Genomic DNA, 21,537 nt, shown 5'->3' with positions numbered 1-21,537 from the left:
TGCCGCTTTTCTCAGGTTATCATCAGAATCCTAACTTTATAATAATCTGACAATAGAAAAAAGTCTTGATAATGAATTTTTCCAAGAATATTGACATTAATCGGATAATTTGTTTGAGGAGAGTCAGAAATAGTTCGGTTTTCAGACATTACAAAAAAGTCTGAATTTTGTGGTGACACATATATTTACCAAATAAGATTACGGCCACTTTAAAGAAGATGTCTTAATTTCTTTACTTTATTATGTCACAATTCTTAGAGTACTTGGAATTTTGACTTCTTTTTTTCCCCCAGTAAAAAAAAAAGAATAAAGTCAAAAATAATGATGTGTTTAGGTGGTCTGTCATCTTTTATTTCATCTACAATTTCAAAACGCTCAATGTATATTTAACCCAGTGCTTCTCAAATGGTGGGGCGAGCCCCCCTGGGGGGGCGTGGTGGGGTGTTAGGGGGGGCGTGAGGCGGGTGCGACTTTCAGGATGAGTGTCTTTATTCATGCTTGAACGATAAAAAAAGGGCCTCCAGCTCATTTTATTAATTTATTTTGATAATCAGGCGATTGTATGCAGAATGCTGGTGCCAGCAACTCATACAGTGGTTTATACAGATAAATAAATAAATATTATCAGGTTCTCAATGGTTGTACAATTCAGGGGGGGGGGGCCCTGAAAAAAATTCTGTCCTCTCGGGGGGGCATGACAGAAAATAATTGAGAACCACTGATTTAACCAGACATGTTGCACTTCTCAATCTGCACTGCAGAGGGCGCTCTCGAACTCGGTAACTTCCTCAATATGTCTGAAAACACGAAGAAGAGTAACTTGAGCTCTGCTCTGTTGGAGTTGTGATTCGAACACAGAATGCACACTTCTCCGAAGACTCTAAACGCAGCACGATGTAATTTCTCCGAATGACCATGAACACATCATTCTTCATTTCTCCGGAGGACCATGAACGCAGCACACGTGAACAGAAGCTGAGGGTGCGTTCAAGTTCCGTCGTTAATCTGAAAATTTGTGCTGATTTCGGTGCCGATAGATGTCGGTGAGCGGACCCCGGTGTCGGTATTTGTCATTAGGTGTCGGTACTTGTCGGTGTCGGTGAGCGGGCGTCCTGTGGCCGGGCCCAGCTCCATGTTCCCCGCCACTCGGTGCTGTCTGCCGGCCGCAGTGTCTCTCGCAGCCCCATGAATCTCTCACAAAGTTGTGGCTAACGTTTAAAGCTACCAGCGAGTCACAGGACGAGATGTCGGCGAATAAAACAAAGAAGGTGAAAATGGCAACGAAATCCTGCCCGGAATGCGACCAACAGGTGAGCAGGGACACTTTGCGAGTGCGATCTGTGCTCGGAAGCTGCATCGAAAGCGCTCCGTGTGTGTATGATATTATTGTTATTAGTGATCAGAGTCATGGCGGTTAGCAGTTGAACACGTTTTAAAAAACTAAAATTTTCCCCAAAATATTCAGTCGTTCAGCTCCTTGACATTTTTGACTCAACTTTTACACGAAAACTTGCAATTTTCAGCGCAAAATTCGCCGTTTTTTCCCGAGTGGAGGCGTCGCGATATTACAGATGTTTAATATTGTCTCAGTGATTTAGTTTCCCACCAGGCCCCATTCAACAAAAACTACTCTTTACTACACGCCAATAAAAATAAAATCAACTTGAAACCCTTTAAGAAATGCACCAAGATACGAGATTTGATAATTGAACAGTTATTTATGATTTATTCGCATGATTATAATATATATTTGACATTTAAATGATAAGCATTGATATTTGTAGTCGTGTACGTACAGCATAGACAGATTTTCACATTTTGCATGTAATAATTTCTATATTTTTGCTCGTCCACGTCCATGTATCCAGACTGGTTGGTCTCCAAACACACAAATCTTTATATCCACACTCCTTCTGCACTTCTTAATCCAAATCAAGGTCACGAGACCCTGGAGCTCCAATCCCAGCTGGCTGGGTCCAAACTGAATGATCTCAATAAATACTTTACAGTCAAAGACATCAAACAGTGAATAAATAAATAAATATATGTTTCTATCACATGATCACACAACTTCTGCTTCAGTTGATCGGAAAGCGTAACAAACCTGGATCAAGATTATATTGGAACCACCTACCCCACCCCCCACCAAAAAAAAAAAAAAAAAAAATTAAGGTGTGGTGTGTGTGTGTAATAAAGTAGATGTAATCATTTAGAAATATTTGTTTATTAACAAACCGTTTAAAAAAATTGGTCATATTAGCCACTGTTATCTCACCAAATTTGATAAAAAAATGTTTTTAAATGAATACTTTTTTGTTAATGTTTGTATTATTGAGTATTATATTTATTTATAATTAATTATAATCAGCTTGTTTTTTTTTGTTTTTTTGTCTTTTTCATCCATTATGTGTTGAATTGATGCTGTGGTCAGATTAAAATTTGACTATGACTGATCAGTCAAGTTATTTGAATATTTACATTAATAAAAGAAATTTTACTCGTGTCATTTTTTCCCCTTCATACACACATTTCAAGTTTATCTTTTTTTTATGTTATAGCATCTCGTGGTTCACAGTAGCATTTCAGTATGCAAAGCAAATAGAATTCTACATATTCAAACGTATGAGTCACTTTACAGGATGGTGATGAGCTACAGATTGCATTGAGCACAAACATTAAGCGAAATACAAACAACTGTGAAGTTCAGTAAATTAAATCAGGTTTGAACCAGGTGTTAAAGCTAAATGATCCTAATAAAGAAAATGTAATGTAGATTTTCATCTCTGTAGCAGCGTCACCAAATGAGTGTAATAACATGCCACTAATGTAATATGACTTTGTCTTCCAATATGATTATTTCTCATAAACAATCCTCTGATTTCATTAATGTGGTGTTATATGTGCATCAATACATTATTGAGTGCAGTGATTACCATTTATTTGAAGACATTTTCTAATGCTGCTTCCATAATAATAATAATAGTAACAACCAGCCAAGAGTGTAATAAATATTAAGATTACATTTATTGGCTTCATTCATATTTAAAATGGAAGAAATGAACACATCATTGGCAGGTTTTATGTTCTTAAGTATTATTGCATTATAAAATATAAAACATATGCACCAACCTTATTTTTATCTGCAAAAAGACTGTAGGAAATGATTATGGGTTTATGATATTAGCTATGAATACATTATTAGCTTCTCCACGTCTCTCGCAGAAAACCAGAACAATACAATAACAGTGGAATTAAGAGCAGAGTTTTTATTTCTGAGACAGCAAAATAATAAATGTCTTCCTTTTTAAGACTTTACTGATTTACTGGAACTTAAGGCTACATTTGCAGATCTTTTTATTTAATTTTGCAAGTCAAGCAGTTTTTTTTCCCCCCAACAATTTGTTGCATCCAGTTGTTTAAATGTTTGACATGAATAAAAAAAAAAATCCTAATGTTTCCTGTTTGTTTTCCTTCTAGATTCCAGTCGCATGCAAATCTTGTCCGTGTGGTTTCGTGTTCATCAGCAGAAAACTGCTCAACGCCAAGTTGAACGAGCGCTCGTCTCCGGCCATCGCAGGTGAGGCTTTATATCTGACGTGTCGTCTGGGAATTCAACTCCTGTCTTTGGGTTTTAACAGGCCGGGGTGGACAACTTTAACTTCAAAGTTTGAATTTAAAAGCTGTTGTGGCTCTATTTTGTCAGTCGGTGCCACTTCAGATGTTCTGTATGTGGCCCCGGAATTAAAACGTGTATCTAACTGATGGAATCAGTCGCAGTGTTGGATGACTGAAGTCAAAACGTGCATCATTAAGTTGGGAAAGAAAAAAATGCCTATAACACGTTTAACCCCGTGATTTATTCCACAAGAGTAACCTGTGAAGACCAGCGTCTTTTAATCAGAAGCCCAGACTTCAGTCAAGTCAGGCTTTTCTGCAGAGGTAAATGTCAGCTTACTGGGAATCCACCAATCAGCAGAGCAGTCTCCACAGAGGGGGCGGGACTTAAAGAGACCAGGAACGCCGCGGCCACTGACTTCTGACTGAATCGAACCTCAAACCGAGCCAGTGAGAGTCGCTCTGCGTTCTGTCCCCCCGCCGTGCAGACAAGCTGGACCTGAAGAGGAGGACGACGGGGAGGATCCGCCGGGAGAGGATCGACTCGCCGCTCGCCAACGACCTGGAGAACCGCAGGAGACCCCGGACCAACAGCCAGTCGGACCCCATCCGGAGGGGGCGGGGCCGGCCCAAGACCGTGGGCCTGAAGAAACAGGACGAGGACAAAGGTAGAGAGAGAGAGAGAGAGAGAGAGAGAGAGAGAGAGAGAGAGAGAGAGAGAGAGAGAGAGAGAGAGAGAGAGAGAGTCTGAAGAAATGTGGTGATTACAGTAGTGTGTGTGTGTGTGTGTGTGTGTGTGTGTGTGTGTGTGTGTGTGTGTGTGTGTGTGTGTGTCGACAGAGAAGCAGGAGAAAGAGGTGGATATTTACGCCGGGCTCTCTGACGAGAAGGCCTTCGTGTTCTCCGTGGCTCTGGCTGAGATCAACCGCAAGATTCTGGGTCAGAGACTCATCTTATAGACGAGCTGGGAGCCGGGAGGACAAGACCAAAGAGACAGAGACTAACACCCCCCCCCCCCCCCCCCCCCCCCCCTCCCTCCCCACCTTCCCCCCAACCAAGACTGAGCCTGCTTCTTACCTGGACCAAATCTGCAGGAAGTCCTCAGCTATGTGACACACACACACACACACACACACACACACTTTTTAAACTTTGTGGCCCATAAAAAAAACACAATACAGTGTGTGTGTGTGTGTGTGTGTGTGTGTGTGTGTGTGTGTGTGTGTGTGTGTGTGTGTGTGTGTGTGTGTGTGTGTGTGTGTGTGTGTGTGTGTGTGTTCATAAATTCAGAGTGTATTTTGTATGTTGATGAAAGTTTAAGAAGGTAAAAAAAATACTAAAGTAAATTTTTTTTAAAAAGGAAAAAGAAAGAATACAGTGGTTTAAAAAAAAAAAAAGTTTATATATCAATTAAATATTCAACAAATTGAATGAATCAAAGGTTTAAATGATGTTTACAGCCTGTTGATTATTTACGGTTGGATGATTGTCAACGATATCTGAGTGTTTTCTTCTCTAAAGAGTTGAAATGTGAGTCTGACCCCCCCCCCCCCACCCCCCCCACCCACCCCCACACGTGTTTTTAACTTTTCACTCCGGTGCTACATTGATGACTTGATGACGTGGATCAAGCTCCAGGGTGGATCAGTGGTTTGCAGCGTTTTCCTCCCACAGCAGCAGGATGACGGTTCAACTCCAGGACGTCCCCTGTGGTTTTGCTTTGCTGAAGTGGCGACTCTGCTCTCCGGACCAACGCTAAAACCTACAACTGACCGTAACATCCGATCTATTTATCTCCGCTGCAGTTTTATTCATCTTTCCACCTCCATCCATTTACATGTGAACGCACGTTCAATTGGGCAAAGTGTAATTTGACTCCCTTCCTTTTTATTATTTCATTACTTGTCAGTTAATGTTACTTTTATATTTAAAAAAGAAAAAGAAAAAAAAAAAAAAGGTGTTTTGGAAGAGATCCAACATTTGGCCATCCAGCTTTACTAAATGTGGATCGTCTTCGGTGAGAAAAGTTCATGTCACACACACAAGCGTGTCGTGACGTGCAGTTTATTAAAATGTAAGTATTATGTGTGTATTATAATAAGAGATGTTTTACCTCGTGCTCACTTCTGAAGAGACACGGTCCGGGCTCGCAGGTTCACTCTCCTCGCGCTACCAGGGGAGTTTTTATTGTATCACTTGAAATGAAACCAGTTATCTACGGTTCTGATAATAAAGGCTTTACACAATAATTGACGCGGCTTATTCTGGATTTCTTTCACTTCACAGGACAAACTAAAGCGAGTTCGGTCATGAGTAAAGACGTGCAGGAATCTCTTATTTCCACTGGTTAGTGAGAAAGAAGTGTAATTAGTTACTTATTCTCAGATCTTGACATAACGCTGCACATAATGATCCTGGCAGGAGAGGAATGGGGTTTAACAGGTTATATATATATATATATATTATTATCTGTAGCCGATCTACCTTTGGACTGATAATGATCAAATTTGGGATTTTTACCCCCCCCAAAAAATAAAAACATATAAGACTAATTAATTTCAAGCTTGCCAAGTTCAATTATGCACTTGAGGCAGTGTTGCCACCCAAAACACAAAGTTTTGCAGTTACCAAGTTTTCTTTGTGGTTTAAAGTTTATTTGGAGACCAATTAGTTTTTAACGAGTCACATTTTCCATCCGTGAAATATCAAATTAATAATTGAGTTACGGTGTAAATAATAAGACAACAGGCAAACAAGAGAAGATAGAAGCGTAAAGTTAATTTCATTTTATTTCAGTAAATGACAGTGATAAATTCTGTTTATTTTGCATCTTTAACTGATTTACAAGAGGGTTTAAACACGTATTTTAAAAGCAGAAAAAAAAAAAAAAAACGAACCAAAAAAAAAAAAAAAAACACCTCCAGCAAATCAACAACAGCTAAAGAAAGAGAAATCAAGAGATTCTGACGCTGCGACACAAGATACATCATTATAATTATATACTCTGTCAACCACCGTACAATCCTCAGGAAGAGCTGCATCAGTCCGACGGGACAGTGCGACTGACAGAGGGGGGGCGGTGGTGGTGATGGGGGGGAGGGGGGGGGGTTACAGACCTCTGTAAGTTAGTGACGTCTGTAGAGACTAAATCTGAAGAACTGTGGTCTTACGAGCATGAAGCATGCGAATACAGCGGCGCTCCGAGCGGGGCGGGGCAGGAATGCTTACCGAGATGGAGAAAACAATATGGATCTGGTGGAAAGACGAACACACACACACACGCACACACACACACGCGGGTTGGGGGGGGGCACGGCGCAGACACACGAGGATCAAAATAAAGGACTTGACATCTTTCAGCTCATCTCGATATTTATTATTTTTTTCTTCTTCTTATATTTCTGGCCTACAGAAGAATATGGTGTGTGTGTGTGTGTGAGTGTGTGTGTATGTATGTGTGTTCTTCCGAGTGTGCGTGTGTATTGTGGATACAGTGAAAGTGGGGAGGGGCTCTAGAGCACGAGGCCCTCGTAGGCGGGCCCCTCGGACTCGGGCGACTCCCTCTGCAGGCGGAGGTGCTCCAGTGTGTTGTGGAAGTGTTTGTTGATCTGCTCCGTCTCCTCGCTGGCCTCCAGGTTGGGCAGATCTTCCCGGATCTTTTGGATCAGCTGGTTTAATACCTGCACCGTCACCTGGAGGAGAGAGAGAGAGAAACACACTTCAGTAAAAAAACAACCCCAGACACACAGATGATTTAAAAAAAGCAATCTCACGCCCTGTTTATAAGATAATGTTTCAAGTGAGAACAGGGTTTTGTTTGCATCAGTTGTGTTTCCAGTGGCTCCCAGCACCAACGTCGTGTAAACAACTACACTTTTCTGTTTTAAATTGAAAGCGTTGTGTAAACAGGGTCTCAGATGGCAAAATAGAACAGTAAAACACTTGACATATTGTTTGATCAGCACGTCGAGAACTGAAAGGAAGTTTCTTGGGTCACTCAGAAAAGTTCTATGACAATTTAAATGTGTTTTATCTTTTTAAATCCATTTTTCATTTGACTTGACATCAATAAGTTGAGATCCTGACTCTCGTTCGGACCACCGGATTTTACAAAGAGTAAGAAAAAAAACAAAAAACATTTTTTTAAATAAAACTACCTGCAGTTCCTGAAACGTCCACTAGGGGTTGATTTGCTTTTATAAACTGAGCAGACATCGATACTTTATTACACTTTCTGTATGAACGATCTTTAAACACAATATAAATAAAGATTGATTGAAGTACGACCTTCACTGTTCAGTATTTCACCTAAAAAAGTTTTTATTTGACATTCATTCCACTGTATTGTTCTGCTCTCTATCTCCTCTCGCCATTTTTGGGAATATAATTCCCTACTTTTTTACTCTGGATTGAATGTAGACACAAACTGCACAGTATTCACCGGTTACATTTTATATACAAAGTCTGACTCACTTTTCCAAACAGGTTTTGAGTTTTTAAAAGAAATTTTAGTTCATTTTTTCAGTAAATAGTCTCTACTTTCCAGCAGCGGGTCGAGTTTCATTAGCAGGTATGGAACGCTCACAGCTGTCAGTGAAAATGTAGAATTATTGTAAAAATTGTTTGACGTATTCGCAACTTTATTTAATAAATAAATCTCAAGTCTTGGGGGAAACAGACTATCGCAGCTCATTCGGTTTGTGACGTATAAATAGTGCGTGTGAACGTGTCCAGTGTAGAAGTCGTGCAGTGATGTGCGGACGTGTCGCACCGCGTCATTTTCTCTCTCGTAGAAGCAGACGTATCTGTTGAGGATCTCGATGAAGAGCTGCACTTGCAACGACGGGTCCATGCACTGGTTGGCGATCTTCAGGGCCTTTTTCAGACACTCCATCACCCGCTTGCCGTCACGGATCTGAGGAGAGGGAAACACATCCGGGCGTGACTCTCTCTCAGCCACGACTTCATAATTCTCTGGCGAAGTGAATTCAAATTCTTCCCCAAGATGAATGTGAACGGTCTAATTTGAAAAGGAGTCTCGTGGGACAGACCTCCTCTCCGCTCTTGTCGGTGCTGCGTCCGGACCAGAACAGGTGAGCACAGATGCTGACGGCTCTGCACTGGTCGGGCTTCTTCAGCAGCTTGGACGCGGCCAGCGCACACTGAGTCCTCAGAGGCTCGTGGTTTTCCTCGCTGAAGCAGCGCATGCGCTCAAAGGTGCCGATGATCAGAGTGATGGCCGCCAGCTGGGCTTTGGAGTCGCTGATCTCGTCTTCGTACAGGGAGAAGGCCTGAGGGTACGGGGTTGGGGTTAGCGTTAGCGCCGGCCTGCGGTCCTCGCTTTACACCAGAGATTCTGTTCAAAGCATTTTTAACCTCCACCTTTTATCTCATACTTTTGATGTGACGGGTGAAAAAAACGAAAGATCGGTTCAGGCATTTGTCAACAATTCATCAGACAACAAAAGGTAACGGTGAAAGTGTGAACTGTAACATGGATGTAACAGGTAAAATATCAAAAACTGTTACACGAAAAGCGAACGATGGCTGAAACAGCCAAACGGCTAAAACTGCAAAAAAAAGATGAAATGGCAAAAATTGCTATAAAGAGCTAAAACACCAAAAACTGCAAAAGATTTAAAATGTCTAAAAACACTACAGTAAAAAGTAGCTGAACATGCTAACACACTATAAAACAGCTAAAACGTTCAAATGGCTTCGGTCGGGTTTTGGGAAAAGCGTCAGAACGTCCACTTCAGGCGTCACCGTCGTTACCTGCGACATGAACTCATAGGCCACCGTCTCGTGGTTCTCAAAGCCGATCTCCCCCGCGGCCAGCGCCCCCTGCAGGAAGAGTCGCAGCGGCAGCTCGGCCAGCTCCGCCTTGATAAGAGCACTGATGGTCTGGTGGGCGAAGGAGAAGATCTTTTGGCACTTTTTTTCCCACTTGTCGTCCTGATGAGAGACAGAAGGCGACAATATTCATCCGTCACGGGGAGCAGAGCCACGGGAGATTCACTTACGGGGTTTTTTTTAAATTTGTGAGCTGCTCTCACCGTGGAGGAGTTTTCCTTGTATCTGAAGGCCAGCTGGTAGGCAGCAAACACCAGAGGGGGCAGCGTGTAGCGAATCCTCTGGTTTCCACCGGCGCCAAAGTGTTTCCGTGCCGTGTTCAGGATCTACGGGATCACAAGCCACAAGGACCGTCGATCAGAGGACAGAGGGCACCGGGTTTTTATACCACAGTAACAAACATGGAGAGAAAAGACCCCCCACCCAAAAAAAACCACACAAAAAACCCTCACCAGATACTGTTGATCGGGGTCTTCAGAGTGCAGCAGATGGATGAAACGACCAACGAGGCTCTGCTCCTCTGCAAAGTCCTCGGGGTCGGGATCGTCTGCCGGCTGGTCGGGTTGGTCTTGGATTAGCGTGGAAACCAAGTTCAAGATGGAGTCCACCTGAGAAAACATTCACAAAGGTCACATTAAAAAAAATACAAAAACTGAAAACCGATCATATAAAAGGAAGAAGAAATAAAAAAACCCAAAAAAGATTCCCCAACATGAAGCAGGGAGGAAGGAGCGTCATGATGCACGGCTGCTTTGTGTCGTTGCTTTTAAACAGCCGTGAAAAAAAAACTGCGAGTCATTTTCAGACAGCTTCTTGAAGTACGATAAACAAACCGAGAGTTTTGCTTTTATCAACTTGGCTGTTAATTCAAAGTGAAAATCTTCCTGAAGCAGGAGGATTTAGAAACACTGTGACACTCAGTCGTCACTCTCATGACTCCGACTTGTCCAAAACCGTTTTCTCTCTTTAACGGGAACGTCACCATGTGAGCATCTTTCCCCTGTGAGTCAGTTTCTCACCGTTCATTTGGGAACAGATTTAAAGCTCCTCCCGTTTATTTTGAAATCCACTCGTGGCCTTGGCCCACCCTACCCTACCCGTCGCTATGGTGACGGTGCATTCACTGTCCTCACTGGAACAAACAACTCACACTCTTAAATCCCACATTAAAACTCACCTTTTATAAAAACAAGCTCATTTATATTAAATAATATTAGTCTGCTGCAAAATGCCAGAATGTTTCTTTCAAATGTTTACTTATTTTTAAACTGCATTTTTAACATGTGTGAAGTCCAGTGACCTTGGGTGTGTTGAAAGGCGCTGATAAATGGAAAAGTAATAGTAATATTTTTATTATTAACCGTCCTAACGCTACTCTTTAAGTTCAAAACCTAAGACCTGAGACCTAAATGTTCTCTGTTCTCCAAAGACGTGAGAGGAAGCCGACCTGCTCTTGGGCCACGATGGTGGTGTTGTAGTCCAGCGTGTTGCTCAGCACGTAGCAGCTCATGCTCTTGCGGGACTCGTAGTCGAAGTACTCGAAGAGCGGCGGGAAGTGTTTGAGCTGCAGCACCATCAGGATGTTGTTGTACGTGTCCACCGGGATCTTCAGCAGGCGGGTGAGCTCCTTGGACACGGCGCTGCTCGTGGCGATGCTGAGCGGAGAGACGGGGAGAGTTCATATCAGAGGTTTTACAGTTCAGGTTTGTCGTTATTGAGACGCCGGAACACGAGAGTTACTGATGCAGTTGTAGCCAGTTGACATGTCCCGGTTTATCAGATCATCATTTGACAGGTTAAAGTTCATTATTGGATTTTTTCTCAGTTGTAAGACTTCAAAGGAACAAGATTTCTAGTTGAATTATTAAATGTATTGTGATTGTTGCACTGTTAAGAACAATTGTGTTCACACCAAGTAATGAAGGTATCAATGTAGCTTCACCCTGCTCTCTGCCATTATAAATTGATTGCTTCGTTTCATTTCAGAAAGTCTTCTGAGGCCATCATTAAATCAGGACTGACTGGACGACTGAAGAGATAAGAGCGGAACGGTAATTTAGGTCTTCTTCATCATTTTCAATTCTCTCACTTCAACGGAGCGACTGATTACAGCACAACAGCTTCGCCGTTTCATTTGTGAAATTCTAAAATTTGTAAATGATGCAGATTTGCATCAAGCAAAGTAAAAAAAAAAAAAAAGGTGGAATATTTGGTTTTATTTTTCAAGCTAGAATAGGAAAAGCCTGGTTGTGGTTTCAGAGTGTGGACGTACTGCTCCAGGTTGAGCTTGTTGAATATCTCCACCGTACTCTCCAGGACCTTGTCCACATAGTCGACGCGCTCCGGGTAGCACTTCATAGCCAAGTTGATGAGGGACACTTGAAGAGACACCACGTCCTCTGACGGCATGTCCTGGCGAGACTGTGGGAAGAATCGCAGGAAGAAAAACCTCTGATCAGTCGAGTCAAAACTTTGGTTTAGTGTCACGGTCAAGGTGTGGAGCTGAATGAAACTTACCTGAATGACTGTGGCCACCTGCTGAGAGAAGATGTCGAACAGTTTGATTTCGGCCGGGATTCCTGGGCCGTCTTCTCGATGAGCGAACAGAGCAAGTCTGGAAACATTTTAAATCGGATTTTAAGTCCAGTAGCTGATGAGATGAACTACCAACATGAAAACATCTCTTAGAAAGGAGGATGACCTTATTTGAAGGCTGCGAATGCAGCTGTTTGAATACATTAGTACTGAGTATTAAAATAAAAGAATTTACAGCGAGATAGTTTAAATATGGTCTGTGATTAAGGGGCCATTTGAGAATTTTAATCACAATCTGGAACAATTATATTGGAATAATGTGATGTGACACAAACTACGTGTTGCCTTATCATTGTATTAGTGGGAGTGACGAGCGAGGGCAGACATTTAAACGTCAACTGAACGGTCAGCTCAGAGAACAGAAGCAGTTTTCATACAGTAACAAGTCATTTTCTAAAGCTTTACACTCGAGACTGTTGATCACCAACTCATACAGACACGCGAACACAATCCTACAACGCACGAATAATCAAACTGCTGAATCATTCGCCTGTTGAATTAACTTAATTGTGACCAATTCAACTTCATTTGCTGTGAGCGCGGCCAGATTGGCTTCACTCGGCGTCTTCAAGCGTGGTTAAGTTCAGAGAAACGCACCTGTCGATGAGGGCGATGATGATGTTTTTCACATTGACGTGCTGATGGAGCTCAGCACAGGACCGGAGGAAAGGATTCAGAGTTTGAAGGTGGAACTCGTCTGGAAAAACCTACAAAGACAACAGTGCTATTCAGTTATCCACATGCTCAGCGTGGTTAAAGTGATATACTGGTGGACAGAAAGCTCAGTCCCTCTGTGTTACAATACGCTCCGGGCTGTGCGTAGACACATTTTATTGTAAACCAACAGGATGTTACTAGTTTATGGTGCATCCACATTTTGCTTCCACTGGTTTTGATGTAAAAATCGATCCATTTCGTATTCGTGTATTCACAAAGCGGCACGTCGGCGATTCAGAGTTCAAGGGAGGAGGAAGCTCTCCTCTGCGTCTACCTGAATGATGCACTCCATGAGATATTCCTGAGCCAGCGAGTCTCTGCAGTTCACCACCTGCTCCAACACTCCAGGAAGCACAATCTGCGCAATTCAAAGAAGAAAACACGCTCATTCAAAACGTCCTCAAGGATTCCTGGAAGAATTCTGATGACGGTCTCGAAGCTGCTCTCTTCACAACACTTGTTTGGCGACGGTTCCAAAACCGACCTGCTTGTATTTCTCCACGTTGACGCCCTCCAGCTGGCTGAGGCGAACCAGGTTGGTTCCCACCAGGATGCGCAGCTCCTGCCGCTCCTTCTCCCTCTTCTCCCGGTCGCGGCTGTGACCCTGGTGCTGCATTCGAACCCACAGCTTGTTCATCTCCGCAAAGTTCAGCAGCACAAAGTCGATGGAGTCGTTGATGTCGCCGGTCATCTCCTCCGTCCCCCTGCAGGGTGAATGGTGCACGTTTAGAGCAGGGAGACGTTTTCAAACACAACATTCTGCTCATTCGAGAATCTGGTTCACTATTTAAATATCGTCCACTTCATGGCCGTTCCGTTTGTAGAAAATGACACAGTGAGCAGCGCTCCTCCTTACTCTGCCTGCTCGCCATCATCCGGCAGGATGTTCCGGGTGCACTGCAGCAGGTAGTTTCGCAGGAAGAGGCCCCGGAGAGGGTGCTGGACCCCACGGCACATCTCGACCAGGTCCTTCAGAATGTCTTTACGGGACTGAGGGAAGGAGCGGACGTACACCACACCCACCGTGATCAGCAGGTAGCTGCAGGGACACACAGGAAAAAGGAAAACCGCAATCCATAAGTTAGTCAAAAATTCTTTTCATTGAAAAACTAGAAGAATAACTTTAATGGTAAAGGAACTTTTACTATATTATAGCACACGCTCAGTCACAGTAACACACACAATCAGTCACACACCAATGAGGACACACAAACCACCAACTTTTGTAAAGACTCAAATGTTCAACGTGAAATACACAGACAGAGCCAGATGGAGCCTTCTGTCCACCTTTTGTAGTCATTAATGTGTAATTTGGTCTGTTCCCCAGGAGTTCATATGTGGAGCAAACAGAGTAATACCACTAGTGACCTGCGGGGGCAGCGACTCTTGGGAGAGCGAGAGAGACAGACAACAACAATGATCCTTTGAGGAACGACAAACAAATCCAGATTATTTCACCTAAACATCGGCACAAAGAAGTTTCAGTTGACTTTGTTAAAAAAAAAAACTATGTATGTACTATGTAATAGTAGTGGATGTATTTCGCCAGTTGTGCTTCGTTCACGGTCGATCTTTGGAAGAAAGACGCTGAGAAACGTGTGTGAAAGTCCCAGCAGATTGTAAAACCCGAGACCTTCGGTTCTCCGAGTGACGCCGCCTCATTGTCTGACGGGCGGCCCGGTGAGCTACTCACAGTCGGGGGATGATGTTCCCTGCATACTGGACCAGCTCGTACAGGTCCGCCACCTTGCGTCCCTTGGCGAACTCGTCGGTCAGGTAGACCTCCAGGTAGTGCAGCTCGTCAGAGATGGCCATGTCTGAGAGCGGTTCAGGACCGAGTTCAACCAAATTGAAAGAGGCTTGTTCACAGTGAATTTATGTATAATATCAAACAAATGCAATATTTTTGTCCGGTTTTATTTAGTCAAACATTGTTATTTAAACATAGCTGAAGGATAAACATTATGAAATCCCAGTTTGTCATGAAAAATAAATGTGAATGACTTGACTGTGGATGAAAGAAATGAGATGGGACATAAATTATTGTTAAAAAAAACCCAAACAAACAAACAAAAAACTCCAACAAATTAATAAAATGAACTTGTTTGGTCTTATAGTGTCACATCGTTGCTCACAGCATTAGCATAATCTGTCTATATGTTTTTTCTTTGGGAATTATTCTTCCTGCATTCGCTGGAGAACTGTAGGGTGTCAAACAAAAGGCCTGTGGGCCAAAACTGGCCTATAAGAGGATCTAATCAAAAAAACAAAAAAACACCAAGCAAATGGTGAAAACTTCAAAGAAGACATTGATTTTCAGCTTTTGGACTTGACTTTGGATTGTGTTTTATGGATATTAAACTGTATTTTGCACCAGAAAGTTTCATGACAATTGGCTTTATGATGATATTCGAGTCATTTTCTATAATAATTGTTTTTGTGAAACTATAGACATTTTCCTCACTTATACACTGTGCCTCAAGAAAGAAAAAGTTTAAAATTAAAGATTATTATGGCACTATTTTACTTACTTTATTCTCACTAGAGATGAACTCGGACTGCATGTGGCGCCTGAATTAAAATGTATTTGATACCGCTTCTGTATATAAAAATATAATGCATTTAAAAACAGGAAGTAAAAATAACTATTACAATGTGCGGAATGGCAATTTAAATGGAAGGAGCAACGAGAAAAATAAAATACAATTTATATGAAATGATTGAAATAAGAGTAGGACAAAAAGCACAAGTTGTGTTTTGGAGCAGTGTTTGATCTGTGAAGGATACAGAGCTCGTAGTAGCTCTTTGGAGACAGCATGGACGTGCGCAGCTCTCCCAGCATGTTGGAGGCGTGTTTCAAGGCGTCCATCAGCTTGTTCTTGTCCTGCAGGTCACACACAAAACTTTTAACAGCAGGCTTCGGCGTCAGCACAGACTTAACATGTGATCAAAGCCTTTATTTGAGTAGAAATGTATGAAAAACAGGTGACAAAGCACATGATTGATAAGCAGCAACAGAAATATTCACTCTGTGACACACAAAAGTTAATTCGTAACCATAGACAGAATTTTTTTAAACTTATAACAGAAATTAATCTGTGGAGAACACAACTAACTCAAACCTGTTTGTTACCGCAGCAACTCGCATATCAAACAATCACATGGATGACAAAATAGTTGGGACACATGCAAGTTTAAAGCTGGAAAATTTGAAACAGACAACAGAAATACAGCAGTAACATGTCAGGAGCAAGTCATCCGTCAAAACATTATGATCAGCTGCTTAATGTCACATAGACCCAACTGTACTGCTGAAACAGCCCTGATCCGTTGATGCCGACTCCACCACACCTCAGAAGGAGTGCTCTGGTATCTGGCAACGAGACGTTAGCAGCAGACGTCCAGGAAGTTGTGACGAGCAGCTTCATGGATTAGACACGTTAAAACAACGGATGCCGGATCGTCGATCTGAGGGATTTGGTTTGTGACGTGCTGCTGATCGTGGTCATCACGGACGACCTTTAACTGCGACGACGCCCCGGTAGGTCAAAGTGACATTCACATGGACAGCTTCAGTGAAAGCATCATTATTGCATCCAGCAGCTTGCCTTCTTCCCAGAATTCATCCTGGTGCACACATGATGAACCAGTTTGCATGTGCAGGAGTCAGCAGAGGCACCCTGACTGGTCTGCAGCCCGATGTGCAACAAACTCTGAACATTTCTAATGAAGATTTCTAATGTTTGACAGCAAGAAGCACAAATCGTACATTTTCAACCATCATATGCTGAAGCCTTTTATTACAAGTCATATCTTTGAAGACATATTTGAGAAGATGTTCAGATATTGCACATCGATCCTGCAGCTTTTATATGCACTGACGTCTCTAGTAGAAGCAGGATAAACTGCTGTCAATTTCGCTGTCCGTGTATTAGCTGCATCCTCAAGGTGCATCAGTGAGGCTGTGGGCCGTCCAAAACTTGTGCAGCTTTAACAATCCCATGCTTCAAAATTCAAATGTTCTCTAAATAAACCCCTCCGACCACCAGGTGCCGTGGTAAACGGGTCAGAATGTTATGGCTGATTGGATGTAGGTTACAACTCAACCTTTTCAAATAAGCAGAGGAAAGGGAGAAGTCCTACCAGGCATCGCTTCATCTGAAAAGACTGGACCTTCACCGCCTGCACAGCTTCGTCCAGAAGCTTCTCCTGCTCATCCTGGGGGGACTGCTGCGTGGCTGGCTGCAACGACAACACACACAAACACACACGCAGCAGTTTATTAACCGGCATGTTCCCGTAAAATCAGCGCGGACGTCAAAATGTCAAGGAGACAACCTGCGGGGCACCATCACTGAAACTATACATGTTGGCTTCGGGTCATTTAAAACATTTCTGTGCAAAATGTGACACTAAAAAAAGTTCCTGAAAATCAGAAATCGAAAATAAAGTATAATAAGAGTCAGATTTGGAGCGAGGTACATATATGCATTTAGAGTGTAAAGTAACAGGTCTCCTGCAAACCATCAGCCATCGCCTCAAAATGAATGAATCGTTATGACGTCAACATCTCACAAAGAACTGAACAGCATTAACTTTCCACACGCTGAGCATTATTCATACCAAATGTAGTTACCTTGATTCTCTTTTATGGGTTATATTAGGTTCTTCATTTGTGTACAGCACTTGCAGAAGTGCTTTACAAATAAAGATGGAAGACAGAATTGCAACTATTATTCATTTCGTTTATTTATTGAACTGTATTAATCCCCAGAGGAGAAATTCCTTTCTGAATTGACCCATCGGTAGCAGCCGCACAGAGCAGCGCTTGGGGGAGCTGGGGGCCCCGAAGGTCTTGCACAGGGACCCCCCCCCCCCAGTGCATGTTTTTGAGAATGTGGGAGGAAACCGGGGGAGCCGGAGGAAACCCATATTTGAACCCACAACCTTCTTGCTGTTGAGGCTTGTTACTATGGCATGTGCAATAGCCATGTTTTTCCAAGAAAAAGAAAACAAATACTTGCGTTTTCTTTTATTTTCAACAAGACCGAGTCGGAGCGTTTTCAAAAAGTGGAGTTTTCAATGGCTCCGAGCATCGTTGTTATAAAAACAGACCCCCGAAAGAAGAAAACGTTTTCTGTTTTCACTTAAAAATGGAGGCCTAATTTCAGAGCAATTGAAATATGAGTAATCATCTTTTATCTCTTATTGTGGCCAAACAAATAATTATTTATGAGCCTAAAAGTTCAGGATAGATACTGAAGGTTTTATTCTGACACTTATGATGGACTTTCATGACTCAATCTTCACACTTGACCTTTAAACAAAACGATATCGAGTCTCTGAATGCATCATTGTAATTATTTTCACTATGGAAATGGTGTGACAGCTGCTACAACTCATACAAAAGCAGCAGAAAATGATCAACGTGACACTGATGCCCCACACACAATAGTTTCTGGATGGCTATAGAAGTACAATATTGGACCATGTCTGCCTTTTGCCTTCTACACTTCCTACATAAAGCTTTCTAAGTGCTAAGAGAACAACTCACTCCATAATTTAGTTTGCGTGAAGTGTTCTACTTTAGAGATTGACCATCTTGTCATTAATCAGATTATCCGCCCAATACAAGCTAATGGGGTAGTAATTTACACTGTTTTTCAGTGATGAACTGTGGAAAGGTGTCATGCTACAGTCACATAACTTACATTCTAATTCAGCACCTTTAAAACAATACGACATACTTTCAAAACAACACTGACAGACCTTTCCACCAAACCTCATCACTGAGCCACTGGTAACACTTGACACCTGGTTTCAATACAGAGGCCAGAAATAAAATAAATGTATGAAAATAAACTAATACCAGCAGTTCTTTCCATGCAGACGTTGACCTGAGCTTCACTTTGTGTGCGACCGGTCCTGCTCATGATCAGGTTTCTCGTGATCAGCTTGATGAGGAAACATTCATCAGATTAAGGTCCTGTTTACACGACAACAATCCACTGGAAACTGGATTGTTTTTCCTTTCTTTGTCGTGCAGGCCCAATCAGTGTCTGATGTGTTAGAGAAACGTGTCTCCACTGATCCAGACGGTGGCGTAGAGAATATACAACACAAGAAATCCAAAAATCTTGCTAACTCACACATGTGCAGAAAAAGTGCTGCATGAGCAGTACTTGTGCATTTCACAAAAGATGCATTTTAATTCTTTACACGAAGATAAAAAAAGTGGTTCACTGACAAAATGATTTAATCCACAAGGGATATTGAGAAACTGCTGTTTTCAGTGACTCCATTTTTTCACGTAAACAAACAGGAAAAACAACAAAAGTTTTGACTTGGAAATGTTGAGTAAATGGGGTCTGAGGCTTATTACAGAGACGATACTGTGTGAAACTATAAGATTAGTACCATTAATCATTATTTTTCATTCATACGCACATCAGCCTCTGACATCCTGATCTGCAGCGTGTTTTTGTCATTCACACCGCTGAATCGGCATCACTGATCACATGCAAAGAGGAAGCAGGTTGAACCACCAGAAGGAAACGGGGTAAGTTGGATCATTGTTGACACTTTGATTAGACAGAGACCCTCCAGTACCTGAATCATGCAGGACAGAGACCCTCCAGGACCTGAATCATGCAGGAAAGAGACCCTCCAGGTCCACAATCATGCAGGACAGAGACCCTCCAGGACCTGAATCATGCAGGACAGAGACCCTCCAGGTACACAATCATGCAGGACAGAGACCCTCCAGGACCTTCGTCCTGCCCTCCGGATCCAGCCTCCCGATGAGAAGAACCAGGAAGAAGCAGAAGCGGCTGGATGACTGCAGCAGACACAGTCGTGCTCAGGGTGACCATTAATGTGCGGGAATGTGCAGAAAAGCCAGTGTTAGTGTGAGTTTCGGACTCTGCGTTTGTGTTTTTGTCCCGCGGAGTCGGACTCGTAGAGTCCAGATAAACGTCGCAGCAAAGCGGAACATCATGCTAACGGCAGCTAAGCTCCTCTTCTGGCTCTGGTTCACCCGGAGAGCGTTCAACTCGCCACTTCGCTCGGAAAACACATTAAATGCTGAATAAAACTCCCCGCCTGGTGCTTCAAACGCGCCGTGAGCGAGTGGAGCCAGGAGAAAACACGTCTTCGGCAGCCGGGACGTCGTTAGCCGGGCTAGCTGCTGTCAGAGGCGCTAGGCCGAGGCAGTTCCCCGGTACCGCGGAGCCCGCCGACCTGACACCGGCCGCTACACCTATCACGGTACACCCCGGGCGGGTACCAGAGGTGGTACCTTGGCGCCGCACGGCTCGGAGTGGTGTTCGCGATGGGCTTACTTACCATGGTGGCTATAGGTGCTTCAGACGGCTCCGACAAGCTCCGAGAGGCTGGCCTGTCATGTGACTCACATTAACGGTGCGTTCACGGTCACCGCGGAGCGGGTGGAGAGCACAGGCGGGGTAAGAGGCGGGGGGGAGCGGGCGGGGCCGCGGTGGATCCTCCGGCTCCGAGCCAACCCATCAAATTAACCATCAAAAGCTGTCTTTTTCTTCTTCTTCTTCTTCTTCATTTTGATTATGTCACAATGTTTTACATTTTAAAAATACATACGCACGTGTGTGCGTATGGATTAAGGGTCTGTCATGAACTATGTCTATTTGTGTGTATCCCCTGGATTTAAAGTTGATATAAAATGGGTTATGGGTGAATTAATTATACAGTATGAGATAAAGTGTTTTTTTTCCTTCTATGACACAAAACACAACAACTTTCTAAGTTAGGAAACAGTTTATTATTTAAACCAAACAAGCAGGAAAAAGAACTCATGGTCATCAGATACTGTTATTGCTGGATCATACAAACTCAGACATCAGAAGAAATGTTAGGAGTAAGGAGTTTTGTTTCCTCCTGTTGTCTCAAACCCCCAGCACACAGGCTACCTCTGCCCAACGACCTTAAGGCCCTTGGCTCATCTCAAAAATATATAGACAAACATATGTTAATTTCCTTTTTGTTTTAAAGTCAGTGCAGTCTGTGTTAGTGAAAACATTTCTGATCATTTTCTGAATACGACTCTTCATCTTTTTAAATGAACTTATGTAATTTAATTTAAAATAAACTCGTGCTGTCAATCAATTAAAAAAAAACAACTAATTAATGGCACCATTTTCTGTAATAATTGCGATTAATCGCATTGTTTTTCTCCTGAAAACTGAAGCCTGTAATGGACTGACGTGTGCTGCGCATGCGTGTTCCAGCTTGCGAATATTCATATTCTACTATATATCAGTCATATTTAGCTTCTAACATTGCTACTGTGTGAGCGCTGCAGATTCTAAAATGTCGTGATGCACTTGAACGCATCACTCAAAGCAGTCAGCTCATGCAGTTAAAACCAGACAAACATCGAGCTCGTACAAAAACTCTCTCTTTTATTACAGAACCAGTTCAGCGAAATGCATTTCTGACTGCACAGGAGGCGAGAAATAAACAGTGCAGTTGAAAAGTTAAAACGCTGCTTCACAGACTTGTGGCTGCTGTTCGAGGGCGTGGCCTGCTGTTCGGGGGCGTGGCCTTCGAGTTCGGCAGAGTCTTATCGGAGCATGGACAGTCCTGCAGTTTCGTCTTGTTCCCACGGCTTGAAACATGGAGAATGCAGGGGCCTTTTCAGTCGTCAGGTCACTTTTAAAGTGAAACTTTCTACCTTAATATTATTCCACTTGGTATTATGCTACTCTGTAGTCACGGTGCTGC

General features: G+C 42.8%; 2 protein-coding genes across 3 annotated transcripts; one reads left to right on the top strand and one right to left on the bottom strand.

Annotated features, from left to right (window-relative positions):
- The first annotated feature begins 1,028 nt into the window (after positions 1–1,028).
- cUnh16orf87 (chromosome Un C16orf87 homolog) lies at positions 1,029–4,589 on the top strand. Its single transcript, XM_080499995.1, has 4 exons — positions 1,029–1,310; positions 3,478–3,577; positions 4,104–4,283; positions 4,456–4,589. Exons 1-4 carry the CDS (start codon positions 1,245–1,247, stop codon positions 4,572–4,574), a joined length of 465 nt encoding a protein of 154 aa, XP_080356121.1. The 5' UTR covers positions 1,029–1,244; the 3' UTR covers positions 4,575–4,589.
- Positions 4,590–6,400: 1,811 nt separating this feature from the next.
- vps35 (VPS35 retromer complex component) lies at positions 6,401–20,204 on the bottom strand. 2 transcript variants are annotated; one of them, XM_080500991.1, is made up of 17 exons: positions 20,125–20,204; positions 16,924–17,022; positions 15,568–15,664; positions 14,474–14,597; positions 13,637–13,819; positions 13,265–13,484; positions 13,055–13,138; positions 12,661–12,770; positions 11,986–12,082; positions 11,741–11,889; positions 10,916–11,123; positions 9,921–10,076; positions 9,672–9,794; positions 9,391–9,570; positions 8,667–8,906; positions 8,387–8,530; positions 6,401–7,307 (listed from the first exon to the last, which is right to left on the bottom strand). In XM_080500991.1, the coding sequence occupies exons 1-17, from the start codon at positions 20,125–20,127 to the stop codon at positions 7,128–7,130; spliced, it is 2,397 nt and encodes a 798-aa protein (XP_080357117.1). In that variant the 5' UTR covers positions 20,128–20,204; the 3' UTR covers positions 6,401–7,127. The 2 variants fall into 2 exon arrangements, with proteins under 2 accessions (XP_080357117.1, XP_080357116.1); XM_080500990.1 differs by having other exon boundaries at positions 16,924–17,033; positions 20,127–20,176.
- Between the last annotated feature and the right edge of the window lie 1,333 nt (positions 20,205–21,537).

This window comes from Blennius ocellaris (genome assembly GCF_963422515.1).
Source record: "Blennius ocellaris genome assembly, chromosome: 1".
Taxonomy (NCBI): Eukaryota; Metazoa; Chordata; class Actinopteri; order Blenniiformes; family Blenniidae; genus Blennius; species Blennius ocellaris.
This window is presented reverse-complemented; position numbering and strand designations above follow the sequence as displayed.

What these genes read in the sequence shown, in the direction of transcription:
- cUnh16orf87 (XM_080499995.1), top strand. Translation starts at nt 1,245, where the DNA reads ATGTCGGCGAATAAAACAAAGAAGGTGAAAATGGCAACGAAATCCTGC. An exon ending in GCCCGGAATGCGACCAACAG is followed by an intron (nt 1,311 to 3,477) that starts GTGAGCAGGGAC and finishes TTTTCCTTCTAG; the next exon opens with ATTCCAGTCGCATGCAAATC. An exon ending in CTCGTCTCCGGCCATCGCAG is followed by an intron (nt 3,578 to 4,103) that starts GTGAGGCTTTAT and finishes CCCGCCGTGCAG; the next exon opens with ACAAGCTGGACCTGAAGAGG.
- vps35 (XM_080500990.1), bottom strand. An exon ending in AAAGAGCTACTACGAGCTCT is followed by an intron (nt 14,598 to 15,567) that starts GTATCCTTCACA and finishes AACCGCTCTCAG; the next exon opens with ACATGGCCATCTCTGACGAG. An exon ending in ATCATCGCCCTCATCGACAG is followed by an intron (nt 12,083 to 12,660) that starts GTGCGTTTCTCT and finishes AAATGTTTCCAG; the next exon opens with ACTTGCTCTGTTCGCTCATC.